Source organism: Diabrotica undecimpunctata, chromosome 7 (assembly GCF_040954645.1).
Source record: "Diabrotica undecimpunctata isolate CICGRU chromosome 7, icDiaUnde3, whole genome shotgun sequence".
Taxonomy (NCBI): Eukaryota; Metazoa; Arthropoda; class Insecta; order Coleoptera; family Chrysomelidae; genus Diabrotica; species Diabrotica undecimpunctata.
The window spans coordinates 39,264,329-39,285,656 of record NC_092809.1 but is presented as its reverse complement, the minus strand read 5'-3'; the positions used below and the strand labels follow the sequence as shown (position 1 = coordinate 39,285,656).

The 21,328-nt window shown below is 33.9% G+C and overlaps 1 protein-coding gene across 1 annotated transcript in view; it reads left to right on the top strand.

Moving 5' to 3' along the window:
- The first annotated feature begins 4,459 nt into the window (after positions 1–4,459).
- The window catches only part of Ncc69 (sodium chloride cotransporter 69), an 85,451-nt gene continuing 68,582 nt past the window's right edge, over positions 4,460–21,328 (top strand). Inside the window, exons 1-3 of the mRNA XM_072537134.1 lie at positions 4,460–4,768; positions 12,235–12,485; positions 16,885–17,002. Of these exons, the coding sequence (XP_072393235.1) occupies positions 12,241–12,485; positions 16,885–17,002 (363 nt within the window). The 5' untranslated portion in view covers positions 4,460–4,768; positions 12,235–12,240. The remainder of the gene's footprint in view (positions 4,769–12,234; positions 12,486–16,884; positions 17,003–21,328) is intronic.

Sequence of the window (21,328 nt, the reverse complement as noted above, 5' to 3'; positions counted from 1 at the left end):
AATAAAATCTGGATAGTTGATCATACCTAATGTAAAGCTAATTCGAAAATGCCAATTTTCCAACTTATATATTTCTGTAACAATAAAACACTGAAAACTTTGTTTTCAAAACTTCCACAAAATTTATTTTAAATTCTTATCACTACAGCTGTTTCGGCTGATTGCCTTTCTCAAGTGATCTGTTTTTGGCATGGGTTTACACTTTATAGTCTCTAATGAAATAGGTTGAGGAGGGGAGAACTGTTTGTCTCAAGCTGGTCATTCAGAATTATATCTGTGTTTTTTAATTTGTTGATTTCCATAGATTCTAACAAAGATAGCTTAAGGCCTTTATTTTGAATGTGGAGAATTTTAAATTCGTCATTAAAAGAATGATTATGATCTAGAAGGTGAAGTGCGTATGTAGAATCTGTTTTTCTATTATTGAAAGCCCTTTTATGTTCTGCTATTCGTTTATTAAAATTTCTACCTGTTTGACCAATGTAAGTTTTTGGGCAGTCGCCACATTTAAGTTTGTACACACCACTGTGTAAGTGTTTTTTATGTTGGCTCTTGTTGTTTTTAATATATTTGCCTAGGTTGTTATTTGTTCTGAAAGCTGGTGTTATTCCTTTCTTTTTTATGTGTTTGGCTATTTTTGTTGATATTTTGCCTGTATATGTAATCGAGCAGAAGGTACTGGGTTTTTTCTCTGGATAGTCGTGTCAGTATGGGTAGGTTTATGAAATATGGAGAAGTCATGTTTGTTTTTAAGTCTGGTAATCCCATGGGATGGGATCACCAAAAACTTACATTGGTTCAAACAGGTAGAAATTTTAATAAACGAATAGCAGAACATAAAAGGGCTTTCAATAATAGAAAAACAGATTCTACATACGCACTTCACCTTCTAGATCATAATCATTCTTTTAATGACGAATTTAAAATTCTCCACATTCAAAATAAAGGCCTTAAGCTATCTTTGTTAGAATCTATGGAAATCAACAAATTAAAAAACACAGATATAATTCTGAATGACCAGCTTGAGACAAACAGTTCCCCCCTCCTCAATCTATTCAGTTAAAGACTATAAAGTGTAAACCCATGCCAAAAACAGATCACTTGAGAAAGGCAATCAGCCGAAACGGCTGTAGTGATAAGAATTTAAAATAAATTTTGTGGAAGTTGTGAAAACAAAGTTTTCAGTGTTTTATTGTTACATAAAATGAATTTCCATCAAGTAACGGTCGAATCCATCAATTATATATTTCTACCCATTTTATCACTTTTTTTGTATGTATGTACGTGTCCCTAGGAACAACCGGTCTGTTGTACCTACGGACACGAAGAGTTGTACCTAGGCACACGAGTTGAAGTACCTGTACAACCAGAATTTAATGTGTAAAACAAAAATACTTTCTAATAATCGTGAAAATTTTATTGAAAATATAAACTGCTAATAATACACAGACTACCCTAAAATAATTTTATCAAAAGATATTGGAAAGATAAATGTGTTCGATTGTGGAGAGGATGAACCTGCTGTACGTGGTTGAGGAAGTTTCTGTATAATATCGCTGATGTTAGTTGTATATTCCTTTTCATCTTCAACCGTAAATGTATAGCCATGCGCAAAGGAATGAGCTTTCTTTAAATATTTTATTTGAAACTCTGTTTCGTCCACCTTTCCTGATATTGCGGCTACAAAATATCCTGAATGCTTTTCCCTTTTAAGTGCACCAAAATGAAATCACCTTTCTGAAGATCATCTGGAGTAAATTGAATGGAATGTCAAATTCAATCTGACAAAGAATTATCATTACAATTACTGCTGTCACTTCTAATCTCAAAATCAATTTGATCTTCCTCTGATGACGTTTCTTCAATATTTAACTTACGTTTTACTTTTTTTGTTTTTTGCAGTTCCTTTTTGCGCTTCTTTTCCATACTGTCTCTCTTACTTTCTTTTATTTCATTAAATTCTGGGGTGTCGGTAAGAATGCGAGAACTTCCTTTTTGCGCCCCTTAGAAACGTTCCCTTTGCGCGGCAAAGCTTTTGGAATGGGACGAACCTCATACGGTGAAATAAAACTTGACATAACAGGAATTGGTTAGTGAAAATCCAACTTAGCTTCTGGTGTGGAAGATGACGTTAAACCAGAACATGAAGGCTTATAGTCTATTTCGGAAGCTTCACAATGCGGTGGATCGGGGTCAGAATTAACAGGAAGGGTTGATAAAGGGTTGTATAAATATTGATCCCCTTGATCAATTATGTTAGATGGCAAAAAGTCTTGTTCAGTAAAAATATTACTGTTTAAGGGGTATAGACCTGATACTTGAAAGCCCTTGGTTATATTGTTTGGACTAAATGCCTTTAAGTATGCCGTATTTGCCAACTCCGCTACGTCGTAAATGGTAACTGGTTTCCCGTCGTTACCAGGAGAACTCATCCAATTAGTCATTGCATTATTGTAGAAAGACTTAAAGGGTCCAAAAACAGTTAAATCGAGAGGTTGCAGTCGGTGTGATGTATGGGGATGAAAAGTAACTAAAATGACTCTGTTATTTCTAAAGAAATAGCAACTGTTTCTTTATTGAATGCAGTTGCTCTGGCCAAACTTGTACCCTCGGGTTTTCTAAGTGACAGAGATGCAGAATTCCAGCAAGCAGGATATTTTTTTTATTTTGCTCTGCATATTCATATGCCAGTTTTTTAACGTTTATCAAACTTAGGCCATAATGCATTCTAGCAGCTGGTTTTAAATAGTTTACCAGCTCCGTTTCCTCGGCTTCATTAAAAACTTGCTTGACTTTAAAATTCGGACTGTATATAAAATCGTTTTGAACTGATGTTTTAAAATTTTTAATTTGTCTTGTTAATGCAGACTTTGCAATTCCAAATTGGCTCGCTGCGGTACGAATTGAAAGATTTGAATTTCAAACTTCACGAACAACATTCTCTACATTGACTTTTAAAGGTCCCGGTCTTCTCTTCTTTTCTTTACTTCTTGGCATAATGAGCTCCTGAAACAAAACATTGTTTGGTATTAACACTTTTAATATTGTACCTGGGGACGGCCCCAGGTACAACAAAATGCATGTCCCTAGGTACAACAGGGGGACTCCATGTATAAAAGCAGTCGCATAAGTCGTTAGCCACAACAAATACAACGGTTTGATTAGTGGATTAGGTAGTCTAAATTACGATTAATATCACCCTAACATGATTATTTACTACAGTCAATTTGATAATTTGCAATAAGACGAAACAGCCGGTAAAAATACTTACATTGGAAGTCAAAAATTACAAAATGGCCACAGCTTGTGTTAACACTTCACGAATATGTGCACAACTCAATACCATAGAGAGGGACACTGTTGCCGATATGTTTTGTAAATCTAAGGTTTGTCTGATATTTTGTTTGGCGTTAATTTAGCCTGTCCCTAGGTACAACCTTCCCTAAGTACCGCATGTTCCCTACTTAGGTGAAAGAAATTTACCTTAAATAACATTATGCAAGAATACTATTTATTAAAAAAAATATAACAAAATATGCAAAACTATGAACAACGGGTTAATGAAACATATTTATTTTATACCTAAAATTTGGCAAAGTGTTAAACATTATGGAGAACACCAGTGCAGTTTACCGTGCCTTTTCAACGAAAGGTTTTCTGCGAATTCCGTTAATCGTTTAGAGGTGTAAGTTGGTTGAATGTACTGTATGTATAATGTTCTGAAGCTATTTTCGTGTGGCATTTTAAATTAATTAATATTTAAATGGGAATAAGCCACAATTAAAGGTTAAAATACATTTATTGACGTTTCAATTTCCACTTCGGAAATCGTTCTCAAAATACAAACTAATGTTTGTATTTTGAGAACGATTTCCGAAGTGGAAATTGAAACGTCAATAAATGTATTTTAACCTTTAATTGTGGCTTATTCCCATTTAAATATTAATTACTGTATGTATGAAAATGTAAAATTAAAAATCAAGCAAATCACAACATGTTTTTTATTTCAATTGATTAAGCGACCACTCTACACAACGGACAATTATTTTCCGCGTTGGCGTCCAATATGGAGAAGTTTCACTGTATATATCATTTTAAAAAATTTCCAATTTTTTCATTATTGTTTTAATTACACTAATTTATTGCCAAAACACTTTTATGAAAATATTTTTCTCATATTAGAGATAACGGTTAAATATGAGTTAACTCGTTTGGCTTTTAAGCCCCTCATATATTGTTTCTTTTTAACGATCAACTCAAAAAAATATCTTATTAGAATTATCCACATTGCATATCAATATGCGCATAGATCCGAATTGTATTGCACCCTTCTGTAGTTTCCCCTTCAAAACTTCCTGTTTGGAAACTATCGATTACTTTTTTATATCACGAATAAATTCGCTTCGGTGTGCGGTTCGGTCGTTCGGTTCTCCACTCTCCCCTAAATCATTCCGCACGTTGCACATGCTTTTGATCGCTATGCTAACGACGAGGTAGATCCAAATCGGAGCCGGCTTTTCCTCAATCCGCGATGCATTGCTATGCAATCATTCAATGTTTACGTTTACTGTCGCGACGCGAATGCTGTTACACGTGTTTTCTTGTACCGTTTTGTATGCACCGGCCAAAAGCCGTCAACACTCTGAATATCTAATTGGGAAAAAAGAAAGTGGTTGAAAAACTAGAGTAGACTTTGGTGGAAAATGCCAGTTGTTAGTGGATGGTAAATTAAGTGCAGTGAAATAAGTGGCGAGTTGCTTCACTGTTGGTAAAAACGATTTTTTATTATATTTTAAAATATTTAATGCAATTTGTTCACTGTGCACAGTTTATCTAAAAAATTGTCATGTTTCGTAACTAAAAAATTTATTTAAAAATTCCTTTATAAAAGGTATAATAAAACTAACTAACTAACTAACGTAACTGTTAAAATGTTTTTTTTATTTTGGACAACCTTTCATTATTCCATTCATAAAGAAAATGTAATGATTATTTTCATTAGTATTTCATCTTGGTGAAGAAATATACTTACCTACCCATTTCCTACAAATGAAAATTAATATACAGCACTATGAGTATGGTTATTGGCACTAGAAGAATTCTACTCATACAACTGCCTTTTCTCAAACTACCACCTGTTACAAATAATATAAATGAGCTACGTAGATTTAGAAATTCAGTCATTTCCTTTGTAAAGCAACTCGTTTTGTAGTTTTACCTTTGAAAAATAGTTACTTAAATATGTTCAAAGTAAATATATTACCAAGATTTAAGGCATACGTTTCTCACTCCCTCTAAGGGAAAAATTTACTTGTCCCAGATACCTATGGTATCAGTAGTATTGAGGCCTGGTTGAGAACTCTCCGTGTTATCGAGGCCTAGGTGAAATGCTGGTATGCTGGAGTTTTTACAGCTTTCTGCATGGTCTTATAAAGATGTTCACTCAAACCCAGATGTTTTTACGTTTTCTAGGAGGTTTTTCGGAATAACAATAGTAGTAGAGAGAGTAATAAGTAGTGTCTGAGTTTTTTCCATTCTCCATTGTCTATGATTTCTATACTTGGCTATCTTTTCGGTAGATTTAAAACGAAGATTTTATTGTTGTTAGGTATCGCTACATTAATTAATGTTGTTTGTCTAGTTAATTTATTAACTTTCTTCGTTCAGTACCCTGTCCGATTATCGAACGTTGGAGATCATATTGCCAATAATAACTTTGTTTACGGCGGCTCTAAATAAATTAGCGGTGGTCTCTTGGTACCATTCTCGGAGATTTCGGAGCCAGGATGTTCTTCGTCGGCCTGGGCCTCTCCTTCCGGCGATCTTACCCTGTATTATGAGGTGTAGAAGGTTATACCTCTCTGGATGTCTCATTACATGACCGAAATATTGTAACTTTCGAATTTTTATCGTTTTTGTTATTTCTGTGCTCTTTTTCATTCAATGTAAAACTATTTCATTTCTTATTCGATCAACCCAACGTATTTGCAATACTTGTCGATAAATCCACAGCTCAAAGGCCTCTAATTGTTTCATTAATATCTCTGTAAGGGTCCAGCTCTCCATACCATACAGCAATGTGGAGAATATGTAGCAGCGTATTAATCTGACTTTAAGGTTTAACGTAATATCTCTATTAATTAGAATTTTCTTTAATTTATAGAAGGCGGCTCTGACTTTTTCAATGCGTATTCTTATTTCTTAATTTATATCCCAGTTATCGTTAACGTTTGCACCCAAGTAGGTAATATTGTGGACTCTTTCTAACTCTATTCCATACGCTCTCATGTTCGTTGGTTGTAACTCCGTTTTGCTGACAACCATAAGTTTTGTCTTAGAAGTATTAAGTTTTAGCCCATATTCATCACATGCTTCGGTTACCCTGTTTATAAGTCTTTTCAGGTCTTCTTCATTGGAGGCAATAAGTACCGTGTCATCTGCATATCTGTGATTGTTGACATTAATTCCGTTGATTTTAATGCCTGTATCTTCAACTAAGGCTTCTTTGAAAATAAATTCGGGTAGATATTAAAAAGTAGAGGCGATAGAATACATTTTTGCCTCACTCCACGTCGTATTTCCACTGCTTCCGTCGTGTTCTGTCCAGCTCGTATGTTTGCACATTAATACCAATACAAATTTTTGATAATATGGAGGTCTCGGTCATTAATTCCCACCTGTTGCAAGACACCTATAAGTTTGTCATGGTTTACTCGGTAAAAGGCCTTTTCCCAGTCGATAAAACTCATATATACTGATTGTTCTATATCCCTATATCTTTGAACCATGACCTGCAAACTAAAGAGTGCTTCTCTGGTTCCGAGGTTGTTTCTAAAACCAAATTGTGTTTCACTTAGTTGTACTTCTATTTTGTTGTAAATTCTCGAGTGCAGTATTCTTAGGAAAATTTTCAGTACATGACTCATCAGACTGATAGTGCGATGATCGCCACACTGTTTTATTTTTATATTTATTTTTTTTAGTATCATTACAAATGTTGACAGTAGCCAGTCTGTTGGTATATGTCCTGTTTCGTATATTTTATTAAAGAAGCTTATAAGAGAATGTTTGCCCTTATCGTCGAGCAGTTTGATTATTTAATTTATTAACAGATCTGGTCTATTATGTACCATTGGTGGGTCTTTAAGCATGATGCGGTCCCAATATAGCTTTAACTTGTCATTCTAAAGCATAATGTCAGGAACTTATCGATAATATGGGAGAATGTTGGCTTGTAGAAGTCCCAATTTGTTAGCTATCTCTTGATAAAGGATCTTTCCCACTGAGTCATGCCGTTTCTTATATTCCATCCTCCATCCTATGGCTTTACAGCCCAATTCGAACCCTGGCCTCCTTCATGAAACCTCTCTATTCGTTACGGTCTGTAGCCGTTCTCCTCCACGATCGACTGCCAAGGAGATTTCTTACGTCCTCATCTACATCATCCTCCCGTCTCTTCTCCTGCATTCTTGAATTTAACAGTTTGTTTGGAAGTCTGTTTTCTTCCATCCTCCTCCTCCTCTATCTTTTATCCTTTGTAAGGATGTGGTGACGTTATGATATTTGACGAATGGTTGCTATCCATTCTTCTCTCTCCTGAGCGCGGTGTGCTGCCTCAGACAGAGAGTAACCGGTAGCGCACTTTATTTGGTCTGACCATCGGAGTGGCGATCTTCCTCGAGTTTTTTTACCATCTACCTTGCCTTCAACCACCAACCTCTCCAAGCCTTTCATTCGTCTGGTAATGTGTCCAAAGTACCTCAATATATTTGGTTGATGATTGTGGTAACCCTAGTCTAGTATTGATGTCGAGTTCTATCAATATTGAGACATTTGTGCGATGTGCTGTCCAGGATATGCGCATCATTCTGCGATATACCCACATGTCAAAGTCCATTATACGTCGTGAGTCGGACTTTTTAATGGTCCAAGTTTCTGACGCATAGGTAGCGATAGGAAAGATAAGCGTCCGTACTAACCGCAGTTTCGTGTTCCTGGTTATGTCCGTATCTTTCCAGATTTTAGTAAGTTTCGTATCTCTTCATCGCATCCACCATTATTTGTGATAACAGAACCTAAGTAATTGAAACGGCTTACCACTTCAAACCCCGCTACGTTTCGTATTTCCGGCTGATTATTTCTAATTCGATCGATTATCATTACCTTGGTCTTCTGTACATTAATTAAGTCCATATTCACGACTAATAGTATCTAGTCTGTTCATGATGTATTCAAGGTCATTTGTTGATGATGCTAGTACTAAAATGTCGTCAGCATAGCGGAGATTGATTGCTGATTTTTCGGTCTCCGACTGATATTCCTCCTTGCCATCCATCGAATATAATGCGCATGATGTGTTCGCTGTATATATTGAATAACGTAGAAGAGATAATACATCCTTGACAAACACCGGCTTTTAGTTTAAAATTATCGGAGTATATGTTGTTGACTCTTACGTTTGCTGTGTTGTTGATATACAGTTGTTTTAGTAGGTATATTAGATTTTCGGGGTTACCCATTTCTCTCAGTATTCCCCACATTTTATGCCATTTTACGTTATCGAACGGTTTCGAGTAGTCGACGAAGCACAAGTATGTTTCTAGATTAAATTCTCTAGATTTTTCTTTAATTTGTCTGAGATTGAGAATCTGTTCTCGTGTGCCTCTTCCAGGGGCAAATCCACATTGTTCTTGTGGGATCTGTGGTAGAAGTATTGATTTTAATCTCTCGTTAATTATAGTTAGCAGAACTTTACTTGCGTGGGAGATCAGCGCTATAGTGCGGTAGTTATTACAGTCAGTTGGTAAGCCTTTCTTATAAATGGGTATGAAAGTGAGCTTACACCAATCATCTGGCCATTGTCCTATGTTCCAGAATTCATTACACAGTTTGAACATTACTTCAATTCTTATATCTCCCATTTCTTTAAGTGCTTCCGCCGTGATTCCGTCGTGTCCTTGAGATTTTCCAGTTTTTAATTTTCTTATTGCGGTTTCTATTTCCGATTTTAAAATATGTGGTTCCTTTTCGTCATTTATTTCTTCTGGATTCACGTCTTCACGGTCACTATGAAACAATGTTTCACAATATTGTTTCCATGTCGCTGCTATGCCCTCTGGATTGGTCATGATCTTTCCCAAGTTATCTTTAATTATCTGCGTTTGTGGTTTGAACTCTTTAGTTAAGTATTTTACTTTGGCAAACAGTTCTCTAGATTCTTGATGGTCGGCGTGTTCTTGTAGTTGTTTGCATATTTCTTTAATATGATTATTTTTGTCTCTTCTACTTGATGATTTTATGCGTCTGTTTACATTTGCTATCTTGTTTTCAGTTTGGGTTTGAAGCATTGTTTCAAATTTTTATTTCGTTCTTCTACTAGGTTCAGTATCTCGTCAGTCATCCAGTGTAATATTTACTGCGTCTATAATCCACATCTTTGTATGTTCCCATGTCTGATTGGGATCGCCAGTAATGTTTGGTGTGTTACTATGTATTTTCCAGGCTCTTTAGGTATATATTTAATTGTTTTATTTGTTTCTTACATCCTAAATACATTCTATTCCATATAGGAATATTCCATATACGACTGTTTATATATATATATATATATATATATATATATATTTATTTATTAAACCTAGAGCTAAGATTAATAATATTACAAGAATTAAAATTAAATTCAACAGTCTTCCGGGTTGAACTGTGTCGATTATCATTACGCCGAGCTTTCGACATCCTCTTTGATGTCTTCTTCGGGGCTTCCGAGGTCTCACTCTCCTGAGCCCCCAGACACTACTGCACTGATCACTTACCATTGATCAGCATTGATCCAACAACTAACAGCCAACAGACCATCCATTAACAATATTGCTGCTGGCCATTTCCCATTGTAGCCTCTTCCAATGCATTGAAGGCTATTTATTACCATTGTGAAATAAGATGGCTTTCAAACTTATCTTAAAAGCATTATTAAAAAGTCTCAATTCTTCTGTGAAATTCAGTTCTTGAAAAAGCCCTGCAGCATCATTACAATACACCAACTCATCCTCTTTGGAAAAGTAAAATTTTCTTGATATATGCGAAAAAATGAGAATCTCGTATTCTTGTCGAACAAATTCCACTGTTTTAATCTTGATCCAAGAAATTAATCCTTAGATTTTAATAGCCTTAAAACTCGGTCTCGAACGTAATTCAAATAGAATTGCTTTAGAAAGTAAAGTTCTTTTGATGAATTTGAAAATCCAGATACAGTGTAAGAAAATAAGGAAGTATATTTACAAAAAACATTCGATTGAGTCTGTAGGCAACAAATATTTTTTCCATCCATTTTCTCGTTATTTTTTGGAGGTGCTTTTATTATGAGGAACTGGTCTTTTTAGAGATATGATTTTCAGATATATATGTAATTAATTTTATCCTTATTTTTTCTCGAGGAACCTCGTGTTGATATCATACAAAAGAAGCAATCATTTTCATGATTCTGAGGTTTGCTCCAAATCATTGCCATTGCAATCGGCATATATTTGTGACTTCCTTTAAGCTATCCTCCTAACATTCTTGGGCAACTGGTACATCCAATTTTGGTAGCCTATTTTTATCCCTTTCATCGATAGGTAGTCCAAAATAAAGCTGCTTTACACCAGATCTGTTATTAAAATTCGTAGTGTTTCAGGGTAATTTCATTACAAATGTAACAAAAACAGTCTGCAGAATTTTTAAAAGGTCGCGCCTTTTTATAACCTAAAATAAAATTTATTTTAAAATAATTTTGATACTTCTTCTTCTTCTTAAAGTTCCATCTCCTATCGGAGGTTGGATATCATAACGGCTATGGTCACTTTGTTAGCTGCTGCTCTGAAAAGTTGTAGTGAACTACAGTTAAACCATTCTCTAAGGTTTTTCAGCCAGGAGATGCGTCTTCTTCCTGGCTGAAAAACCTTAGAGAATGGTTTAACTGTAGTTCACTACAACTTTTCAGAGCAGCAGCTAACAAAGTGAAGTTGATACTTCTATTATACATTTATTGGATCAGTTCTTAGTTAAATACATAAAGTAAAGATACAAACAAAAAGATAACTTATATTAGAAACATCTTTATTTAACAACATTTTAAATTGGCAATGTTAATATTCTTATTTACGATTAAAGTCTCAGCTTCAGCAGCAAAGATCTCAGCCAAGCCAAGATGAGGCTTCATACTGGAAACGATTTACAGTTGACAGTTTTCCCTGAAACAACTTCATTTGGGGCAAACAGCCCTAAAGACATTCATCCTCTGTCAAAGAGAAGTAAATTAATGGAACCAAAGAGGAAATCTAAAAAAGTCAAACACCTGTACTGACATCTATTCCGTAATAGCTAGAATTAAAACTTGAAATAAACGCGAAGGATGCAAAACAAACAATGAAAAAGAAAAAAGCTGAGAAAAAAATAAATGATGATAAACACGAAGACAGTGGAAGTAGTAAATAACAAAAAAATAAAAGTTAGTCCAAAAACCAAAAAAGCGATGATGAAGATGCTGAATGTTTCTACTGTAACAAGTGGTTCTCCGTATCAGCCGATGAAGAAGGATGGGTACGTTGCTCGGTCTGTCTGAAATGGGCTCGTGAAGCATATGCGAGAATAGATCCAGAAGATAATGAAGAATTTTAGTGTGAATTTTGTATTTCTGAATAAGTATAAAATGTATCTATTTTTACTAATGTTCGCTTACCAGTTTCCTAATTATTTTAATAACAAATTACTTTTTTTCTTGATTTTATTTGCAAAACATAGCCATTGGGTAATGAAATAGTTTGATTTTTCTCATTAGTTCGCATTTGTCCACCCTGTGGGACAATGTGAACTTTTGACATATAGTCAGTTGTCGTTTTTTTGCCGCAAATACGTTAAATAAATTCAGTTTCATGTGCAACTAAATGCTCGTCAAATGTTTAATGAATGTTCCTAATTAATTAAACAAAAAAAATTATTTCTTTTTTAACTATATGTGCATATCTTTCTTCGATAGTTCACAATGCCACATCCTCCCCTAAACCGTATTTTACCCTTAAACACTCACCCTTTCCTCAGACCTTAAATCACACGTAAATTATTTTTTCTGTAATTTTTGATATATTTTCTTCCTTTTACAATGGGTTCTATACTGTTACTATTTTTTTGATTGCAAAAATTTATTTTTAAAATAGTATATATTTATTTACTTGGATAGACAATTTGTTTGTTTTTCAGCTGACAATGTCAAAAAAATCCAGCCGAGACGACATCAATCTGGACTTGTCGGAAAACAGCACTGAATTAGAAAATTTGAACGGAAAAGGAGACAAACAAACCAGATTCCAAGTTAACAGAGTTAAAAATGAAGGAGAAGACGAAGAAGTTGAACTCAGGGTCAAAGTCAATATTCCAACAGATGACGAAGATGATGTTCATTCCTGCACTGATAGAACCAAGTTGAACAGCGATTATTTAAAAAGTTTTAGGTAAAGTTAACTGGATTTTTGTTAATTTGTAGCAAAACATTATCGATTTGTTTGGGTTTTAGTTGCTAATCTAATTATTGCATAACTTATTGGTATTTTAGATAACAAGTGTTGTTTTTGTAAAAAGATACGGTTAGTACGAGGGTGATGTGAAAAGTTCTGAGCAAAGTAGTGAAAAAAATCAGTTTTCTACGGAAGTAAAAAAGACTCATCTTGTTCTGAAGCTATGTGTCACATTTTAATATAGGTTATGGAAATCAACCACAATTTGTGACACGAATAACTGTCATAGGAGTTAAATGAGCTGCCTTAAAGGACGCGTTAGAAGTCCTCATTTACATTTTGTTAAAGTCTTAATAATCATCAATAATCCCTTACTATTTTTGTTACTAATTAATAATTAAAACACGAAAACGTATCATATTTGTTTTCGATATATCATCTCAAATAAAACAAGTTTTAAAAAATCCGTTTTTCCGTTGAGGCACCTGCTCGTTAAGTTGTAATTTGATCCTCTTTATTTAAAAAGCAGGCTTAATTTCTACCTAGAAATGGGTCAGGATAGGTTTATTGCTTTCGAAACTATTTTAAAGAGTAATAAATCGTTTAATTTCATTGTTTTATGTTATGCATTTTCTCAGTAAATACATGTATGACAAAAGACGATTTATTGCTAAAACAAAGAACCCACTGTATTAAAAAAGGTTCAAATTCGTTACATTCCTTAAAATACGTTGAATCCGGTGGAACTGGCGATGTTTTGCTTCCTATAAGTTATTGGATTCGACATTTTATGATTCCGTTCTCGGTTCCAGTGCGAGACATTCATCCTGGCTTTTCAGCATTCTATCATCGCATTGCATCTCAGACACTTCTTTCTACTAATGTACTACAACATAAAATCAAGTGATTTTAAACTCATCAAACATTTCTTACTACCACTTCAACTTAGAAATTGTTTACGACGAAGTATTATTTAATCCAAGTCTTCAGACTTAGCCAGTTCCAATGTCTGGATCTGTACTTATGTTGTAGAGAAGGAAACAGTTCACAACATTAATTGCTAAGTCCTTTTTATGATTCGAGCGTGTTTTTCATTATTAATTGTAACGGAAAGAATAAATGATTGTTAATGATATGTTAAGACTTTAACACACGTATATATACAGAGAGACATCAAATCAACTATATCAGCTGGTATGATTCATATTCTATAAGCATCATGCAAGTATCCGATTAATCAAGACTATATCAGGAGATACAGCTTTTACCTGTGTTATTTAAAAAACAAACTTTTACATAACAATACAAAAAGGATATTATAGTAGAGAACCAAGGACGGAATTTCGATTAAATCTGTTAAGATACGTCACTGTACTCCAGTCTGAAGTTGCTATTACACCAAATGGAATTTGAACGGCACAATTGCGATTTACTCCAACAGTCAAACATATCTCAAGACACTCAATTCCGCTTAAATTAATTCGAAACTTATGTGGACCTATTTATATGACCTTACCCGGGTTGGAAGTAGAAATAGGTTGACTAGCCTTGGTACCTGGACATATGGATTACCGGTGCAACGAGAAGACTCATAAACTATTCACTGTAGGCTTCAGAAACATTCCATCAAAGCCACATTGACAATCAGAGATTCTGATTGTTTCTATGACAGTATCGGTCAGTCTCTGAATCAGTATTTTTACTATAATTTTGAGGAAAACAATTTATTGGTTGGTAAAAACTAACGTCATTTTGTTGTCTTGTTGATGTTTTCACTATGCAGAAGCACTTTAATTTTAACAATTCGTTGTAGAGCTGAATTAACAAAACTGAGCAAAAGCATTGATCCAAATATTTGTTTCTGGTCATCATCATTATCAACAGCTATTCCATCTATCGTCGAATTTAAGATGACTTTTAGGTGTGTTCATTAGTTGTTTTTACTTTTTGCATCAATTCCTGACCAGAAATTCCTTTGATGGCATCGATCTATCTGGTTTGATTCTGCCTCTGGTTCTGTTGTGTGCTCTTGGTTTTTTAAGTTGTCTTCATTTTACTCCAATATAAATTAAATAATTTTGTAATTTGACTATAACTATAAACATTTATTATAGGAGTAGCAATTCATTAATATAGAACAGAAAATAGGAGGTTCACAGTACACTAAAGTATGGATATCATTAAGAAAGGTAAAAACTAACTGTACAGAACGGTCATTCATTTTGATAATCTCATTATGGAAAGCTATAAACAGAAAGTAGGAATATATACAAGACAACATCGCAGAATGCGTTACAATATTTTATTGAGTAGGAAATACCTACAGAAGAAGTATGTAATTGCTACGAAAAATTATAGAGAAATGAAAAATAAGTTATCCTGCGAATTACGGATGATTTTCGGTTACAGCCCTCTTAGATCCGAAAGATCCTGTGTTAATAATCTCTTTATTATACGAAAAATCGTAGAAAAGCGACATTTGATAGGAGAAGAAACACATATAAGAAAAGGCGCATAATAACGTACCGAGGCTAAAAAACTATGGGAAGCTTTACACGAACTTGAAGTTGAGCAGTCGATAGTTAATATTTTCAAAGAAATGTACAGAAACAACAAGGCCTAAATTTGTATTGATAGTATCTTATCAGAAATTATATTTCCAACTAAATGATTAAGACCAGCATTGCAATATATCTTATCTAATATTTAATCCAGTGGGTATACCAGTGGTCGACGGCTACTTAACCAGCATTAAGTTCACAGATGACCAAGCTATTATTACACAGGATTCCTAGGATCTGCAATTTATGGTGAGAAGAAGTGTTCAACTCTGAAGCTAATTTTGCGGTTGTGATTGACAATGACGTGAAAATACCATAAGTAAAATCATTTAAATATCTAGGGGTACTTTGGACAACAGATGGTCTAGGATAAGAGGAAATTGGACAACGAATAGAACAGGGAAAGAAAATACTAGTACATATATGGGAAATGAGTCAATACAATTACAATTGTTACAATTTTAATATATTGTGTTTGTGTTTTAATGTTTATGCCGTCCAAAGAAATTTTTATTTAATTAAATTATTTTATACATCTTGACACAACAGCTGAAGACAAAATATACAGTATAAATAAAAAAAATAATAATATCATCTTGATATTCAGTTTGGTTTGAAGAATATCTTCAAATTCAGAAGTACGAGTGAATGTATTCCTTAGGGGAGAAGGTGATTCTCAGAAGTATGTAGCTTAGTTTATAGAGCTTTCCTGTATCTGACATTTTTTAGTTTTTAATACATATAAAAATAACGTACTGGGGGCTGATGATGGGGCAAATATTGTAAGCCTTGAAACCGGTATAATAACCAATAAATCACCAACTTTATTAAATAAAAACTACTTAAGATTGTGAGTATTGACTCACTTCCCATATACCAGTATTATGGACTCACATTGGTAACCTTTTCATTATTTGGAAAGAAAGTAATTAAAAGTCTTAATTCAGTATGGTGGAATAGACATATCATAGAAAACAAAGATTAGGATTGAAAGAGCATTTGTAAACAATAAGGTATGGAAGTGAAATATGTACTTTAAATGGAGAAGCGAAGAGAAAGATAAATGTACTAGAGGTGGAATATCTTCGAATGGGCGCCAGAATATTAAAGCGCAACAGAGTTACTAACTGTGCCATTAGAGATAGATTAAATGTCGCAGACACGTTAACTGGTAGAATAGAAAGGAACAGTCAATTCTTAAGAATAGTAAGCAGTTTAGACATCTACGGATAGAAGAAAGTAGATGGTCCAGTAGAATATTTAGATGAAATTCGCCAAGAAATCAGAGGAAGACCAAGATTGTCCTGGAGTGGCATTATCAGGAAGGCATAGACAGGTAAGGCTAGCGACTAAGCGTGGGAATGCATCGCTGTTTAAGTCCTTTAATATATATCTTGCAGCTTGATGTGGAATATTCTACGTTTCATGGCACGCTAAGATACTTGTAATTTATTGAATATGTTCCATACATTAAGCCTGGCAGTATAAACTGCTCGAATTGTTTTGCCGAAAGTAATACGTACGTTTGATTTAGAACTGTTCCACCACACGGTGGTATAGAAATTCTGTTTTGGTTTTCTCATTTTTTTCCTATTTTGGCATAGAACTCACACATTTTGATTATATACTTTGTTCTGCTTTCCTTTATTTCTTAGTTTATTTCTCCATAGAATTATTTTACTTCCTTATCTTCAGACAATTCGTATCAAAGAAGACAATTCAGTGAATGACCATACAGTTTAATTGTATTCTTATTTCGTTGACTGTACAACATCCTTATAGATTTTCTGTGAATATCAATTGAGCGTTAATATTAAATTTTTTTTCTGTTTTAGACGTTTAACAAGGGAAGCGTTGCCTCGTTTGGATAACTATAGAAATATCATGTCGTTTCGAGCAGCCAACAGACCAACCTTAGACGAGCTGCACGAAGCTGCCACAATCACGAATAAGGTAAACCATTTTTAATTCATGCACTAACGTTACCACATTTCCGATTTTATTTCAGATTGAAACTTTCCATTTTGTTGAATATATTTACAATATTTACGGAAATAATTGCTTGTGTGTTTAATTTTCACTCGATTGATCACGAAGTGTCTTTCCTGACTATATTATTTACCAGTTGATTATATTGAAACGAATATGATCATTAACATATTATGTAGGATATTAAAAAATTAATGAAGAAAAGTGGTAGAACTATAATAAAAGATATGTTTAAACTAGAGTAGAAAATAAGGGAATTGATAATTTTATAGAAATACTGCTCAACCAATAGAAAAAGAACGCAGTTCATCAGATTTCAGACGGTGTCAGATGATTTTAGCCGTAACCTACTTCATGCATTAATTTCTTTGTAGTCTGCTCCAAAAACAGAGTATTTACATTAAAGTCTGAGTACTTTTAACAATTATTACCTTTGGGGTTAATGTACCAATACAATAAATAACATACTTTTTGAACGGTGTCATAAGATATGCGGAATAATTTTTTAAATTAACATTCCAGTCTTCTTTATTGATGAAACGATTTGTTTTTATATGTTGAAGTCATCGTGCACTTATTTGTCGATGCAATTATAAGAAGATCGTACTTTTGGTACCAGTTCCTATATTTTTTAAAGTGGGGCTGTTTGAGAAAATTCATTAAAGTCTATTTCACAGTTTATCGTTTGTATTTCAATGTGTATTTAAATATATATATATATATATATATATATATATATATATATATATATATATATATCCGTCATACTAAACACTTCTTCTTATATTCTTATATAACTCTCAAATCTCATTAACACTCCGGACTACAGACCAATTCCCAATAATTCAACAACCTATCTGGAGAAAACAAGAAAAGTCATTATCAATAAAACCTCTATTCCTGTTGACATAAAACAATCTCTAATTCGTCGTGAAAAGTCTTTCAGAACATCTCGAATATATGTCCGACCCAAATTTCACAAACTTGATATTCCTCTGCGTCCCATTGTCAGTGCGTACAACTGCCCTACACAACGATTGGCCAAGTACTTGGCCAAAACTCTACAACCTCTCGCCGAAAATACTTCGTCCGTCAAAAATTCTTTTCGAACTTTTTAAACAATACCCTCTCTAACCGTCAGACATTCTAGTAAGTTTAGATATCGTTTCACTCTTTACAAACATTCTTATAGACGAAATTCGAAACATTCTGAAAACTAAATACAGTATCCAGCAAGACCACTTATCTCTCATTAAGCACTGTATGTCCAACACTTATTTCATCTTCCAAAATCAATTCTACAGACAAATAAATAGTGCCCCAATGGGCTCCCCACTATCTCCAGTAAATGGTAATATCTTTATGGAAGATTTCGAGATCCGAGCACTATCCACATCAATGCTTAAACCCACATGTTGGCTACGTTATGTTGACGATACATTCATCATTTGGATCCATGACAGGGATGCTTTGGTGTCTTTTTAACCCATCTGAATGGTATACTGATTTATCCCCACTGTTTCTCGACATTATCATAAAGAAAAACCAATCCCAAGGTTTTCATCACTCTGTTTATCGAAAAACCTCTCATACCAATCATTACTTGCATGCCAACTCTCATCATCCACCTTCACAAATTAATTCAGTCATTAATACCCTTGTTTTCAGATCAATATGCCTTTGCGATGATGCAAGTAGACACGCTGAACTCTCTAGTTTAAAACAAGCCCTCATCCAAAACGGTTACCACATCAATAGGAGCATCCACAGATATCAATCTCCCACTTAATCTCAACTCAATAACTCAGACCCTCATCATACGAAAGCTTTTCTTCCTTGAATCAAGAGGAATAAAGACAATTTTTATCCCCCTCCCCCCCCCCACAAAACTTTCATTTCTTGTCCGATCACTAAAAGACAACATTCCAAATGAACAACACGGAGTTTATTAAATTCCTTGTGCAGTGTGCCCTGGTCCTATATAGGCCAAACAAATCGTAGAATCCAAAATAATATTTATGAGAATTCCATTTCTGTTCGCAATTCCGACTCAATTTCAGCTCTAGGTCAACACCATCTTCATACAGATCACAAAATTGATTTTGAAAATTCCAGAATCATATCTCCCATCCGCTTCCATAAAACAAGAATTATCCGAGAAGCCATAGAAATTGAAAAAAGGCCAGATTGTCCCAATAAAAGAGATGACGGCATACGGTTACCTTCGACTTGAAGACCCCTCATAAAGAAAATATCGTCCGCTCCACCCTTTAATTAAAATCCTACTGTCGGAAATGTTCACGCCAAACCCCGCGCCAATCCCCACGCTAACCCCCACGCCAACTTCCACTCAAACCACGTCACCATCGACGTTATAAATGACCCGTAATCTATTACCAAGTACCAGTAATACGTTGGTTAGTGATCAGTGTAGTAGTGTCTCGGGGCAAGGGAGACTGTGACCTCGAAAGCCGTGAAGAAGACATCAAAGAGGATGTCGAAAGCTCGGCATAATGATAATTGACGCGGTTCAGCTCGGAAGACTGTAGAGTTTAATATTAATTCCTTTAATTGTATTAATCTTAGCTCTAGGTTGAATATATATATATATATATATATATATATATATATATATATATATATATAGACTCTGACTAGGACAACTTCGTACCGCCTTAGAATTAAATAATGTGTCAAAGTTCAATAACTAAAAATTAACAAAAAAACTAAAAAAAATACTCAAATATATGTATGAAAAAAATTGCATCAATTTAATGCTTTCTTCTGGTAAACACATTTATTTTTGTGCAAACTTCCAACAATTGGCCTTGCGATTTGTTTATCTTCATTGCAAAGTCAAACGCACGTGATATTGCAGACGCTTAAAATCATTTCCGGTGCGTTTGGCTTTTGCAATGACGATAAACAAATCGTAAGGCTAACCGTTGGACGTTGAAGTTTTCATGATTCAGTCATGGACAATTATTCACGTGTCAGAAAACCGTCATCGTTGTACATTTACGAAACGCAAAAACAAAAATATTGTTTATCAGAAAGCATTAAGTTGTATAAACCTTTTTCATATATAATATTTTTAAGTATTGTTTTTTGTTTTCTGTTTCTGTTAATTTTTAGTTATTGAACTTTGACACATTATTTAATATATATATATATATATATATATATATATATATATATATATATATATATATATATATATATATATATATATATATATATATATATATATATATATATATATATATGTATATATATACTTAATTCTTTTTATAATTTAAAAATTGCCAATAAAACGGTATTTTCAATAAAAAGCCTTCGCACAAAAGTAAAAGACAAAACACCTAAGGAGCAAATGTCACATGTAGTCTACAGCATTCCATGCAAAAACTGCAATAAAAAATACATAGGACACACAGAAAGGCATTTAAAAAATCGCATAAATTCGCACAAAAGCGACTGCCGCGCCGACTGCATCAGGACCGTTGCTCATTAGCGCTTCATGTAGTAAATGAAGGACATCAGATGGACTTTAATTCAGTAGAGGTTCTAGAAAGGGAAACCAATTACAAAAAACGTCTTTTCCTAGAAATGGCTTGTATAGCACAAACAGAGAACAACATAAATAAAAAAACAGACATCCACCACCTTAGTGAAATCTACTCCTTCCTTCTAACAGTTGACAAACAGCATATGAAATTCAATAATTCAATAGATTCCATTTTAGAATAGGATTATTAATTACCATATTATCACATAGTTTATCAATAAACTCTTAAAAAAAATCGTACAGCACATATTAAATTATAATACTTAACATTTCTTATCAAAAAATTTTTTTTTTTAATTCGACATCATTCTATACTATTCTTTAACCTTTACATAATAACTAGGTCTTGGAATTAACCAAGATCTAATTATCAAACTCTTGTTAAAGTGATCTTCAATCACTTTAACAATTTCAATTGTTTTTTAAATAGCTCCAACTTCTTCTTCTTCTTCGCGCGACTAGGATTACTCCTGTTTGTCTGCCTCTTATTCTGTTTCAGTCATTGTTGACTGTATATTATCTTTCCACCTTTTTGGCGGCCTTCCAACGGGTCTTCTGCTATACGGCTTGTTGTTTTTACAGATGTTCGCTAATCTATCTGGTCCCATTCGGTTTACATGTTTGTTCCAGTTTTTTTTCTTGTTTTTATCCACCTGTTAATATTTTGAATTTTGCATTGTTCGCGTATACTTCTGTTGGTTTGTCTGTCTCTTAATGATATG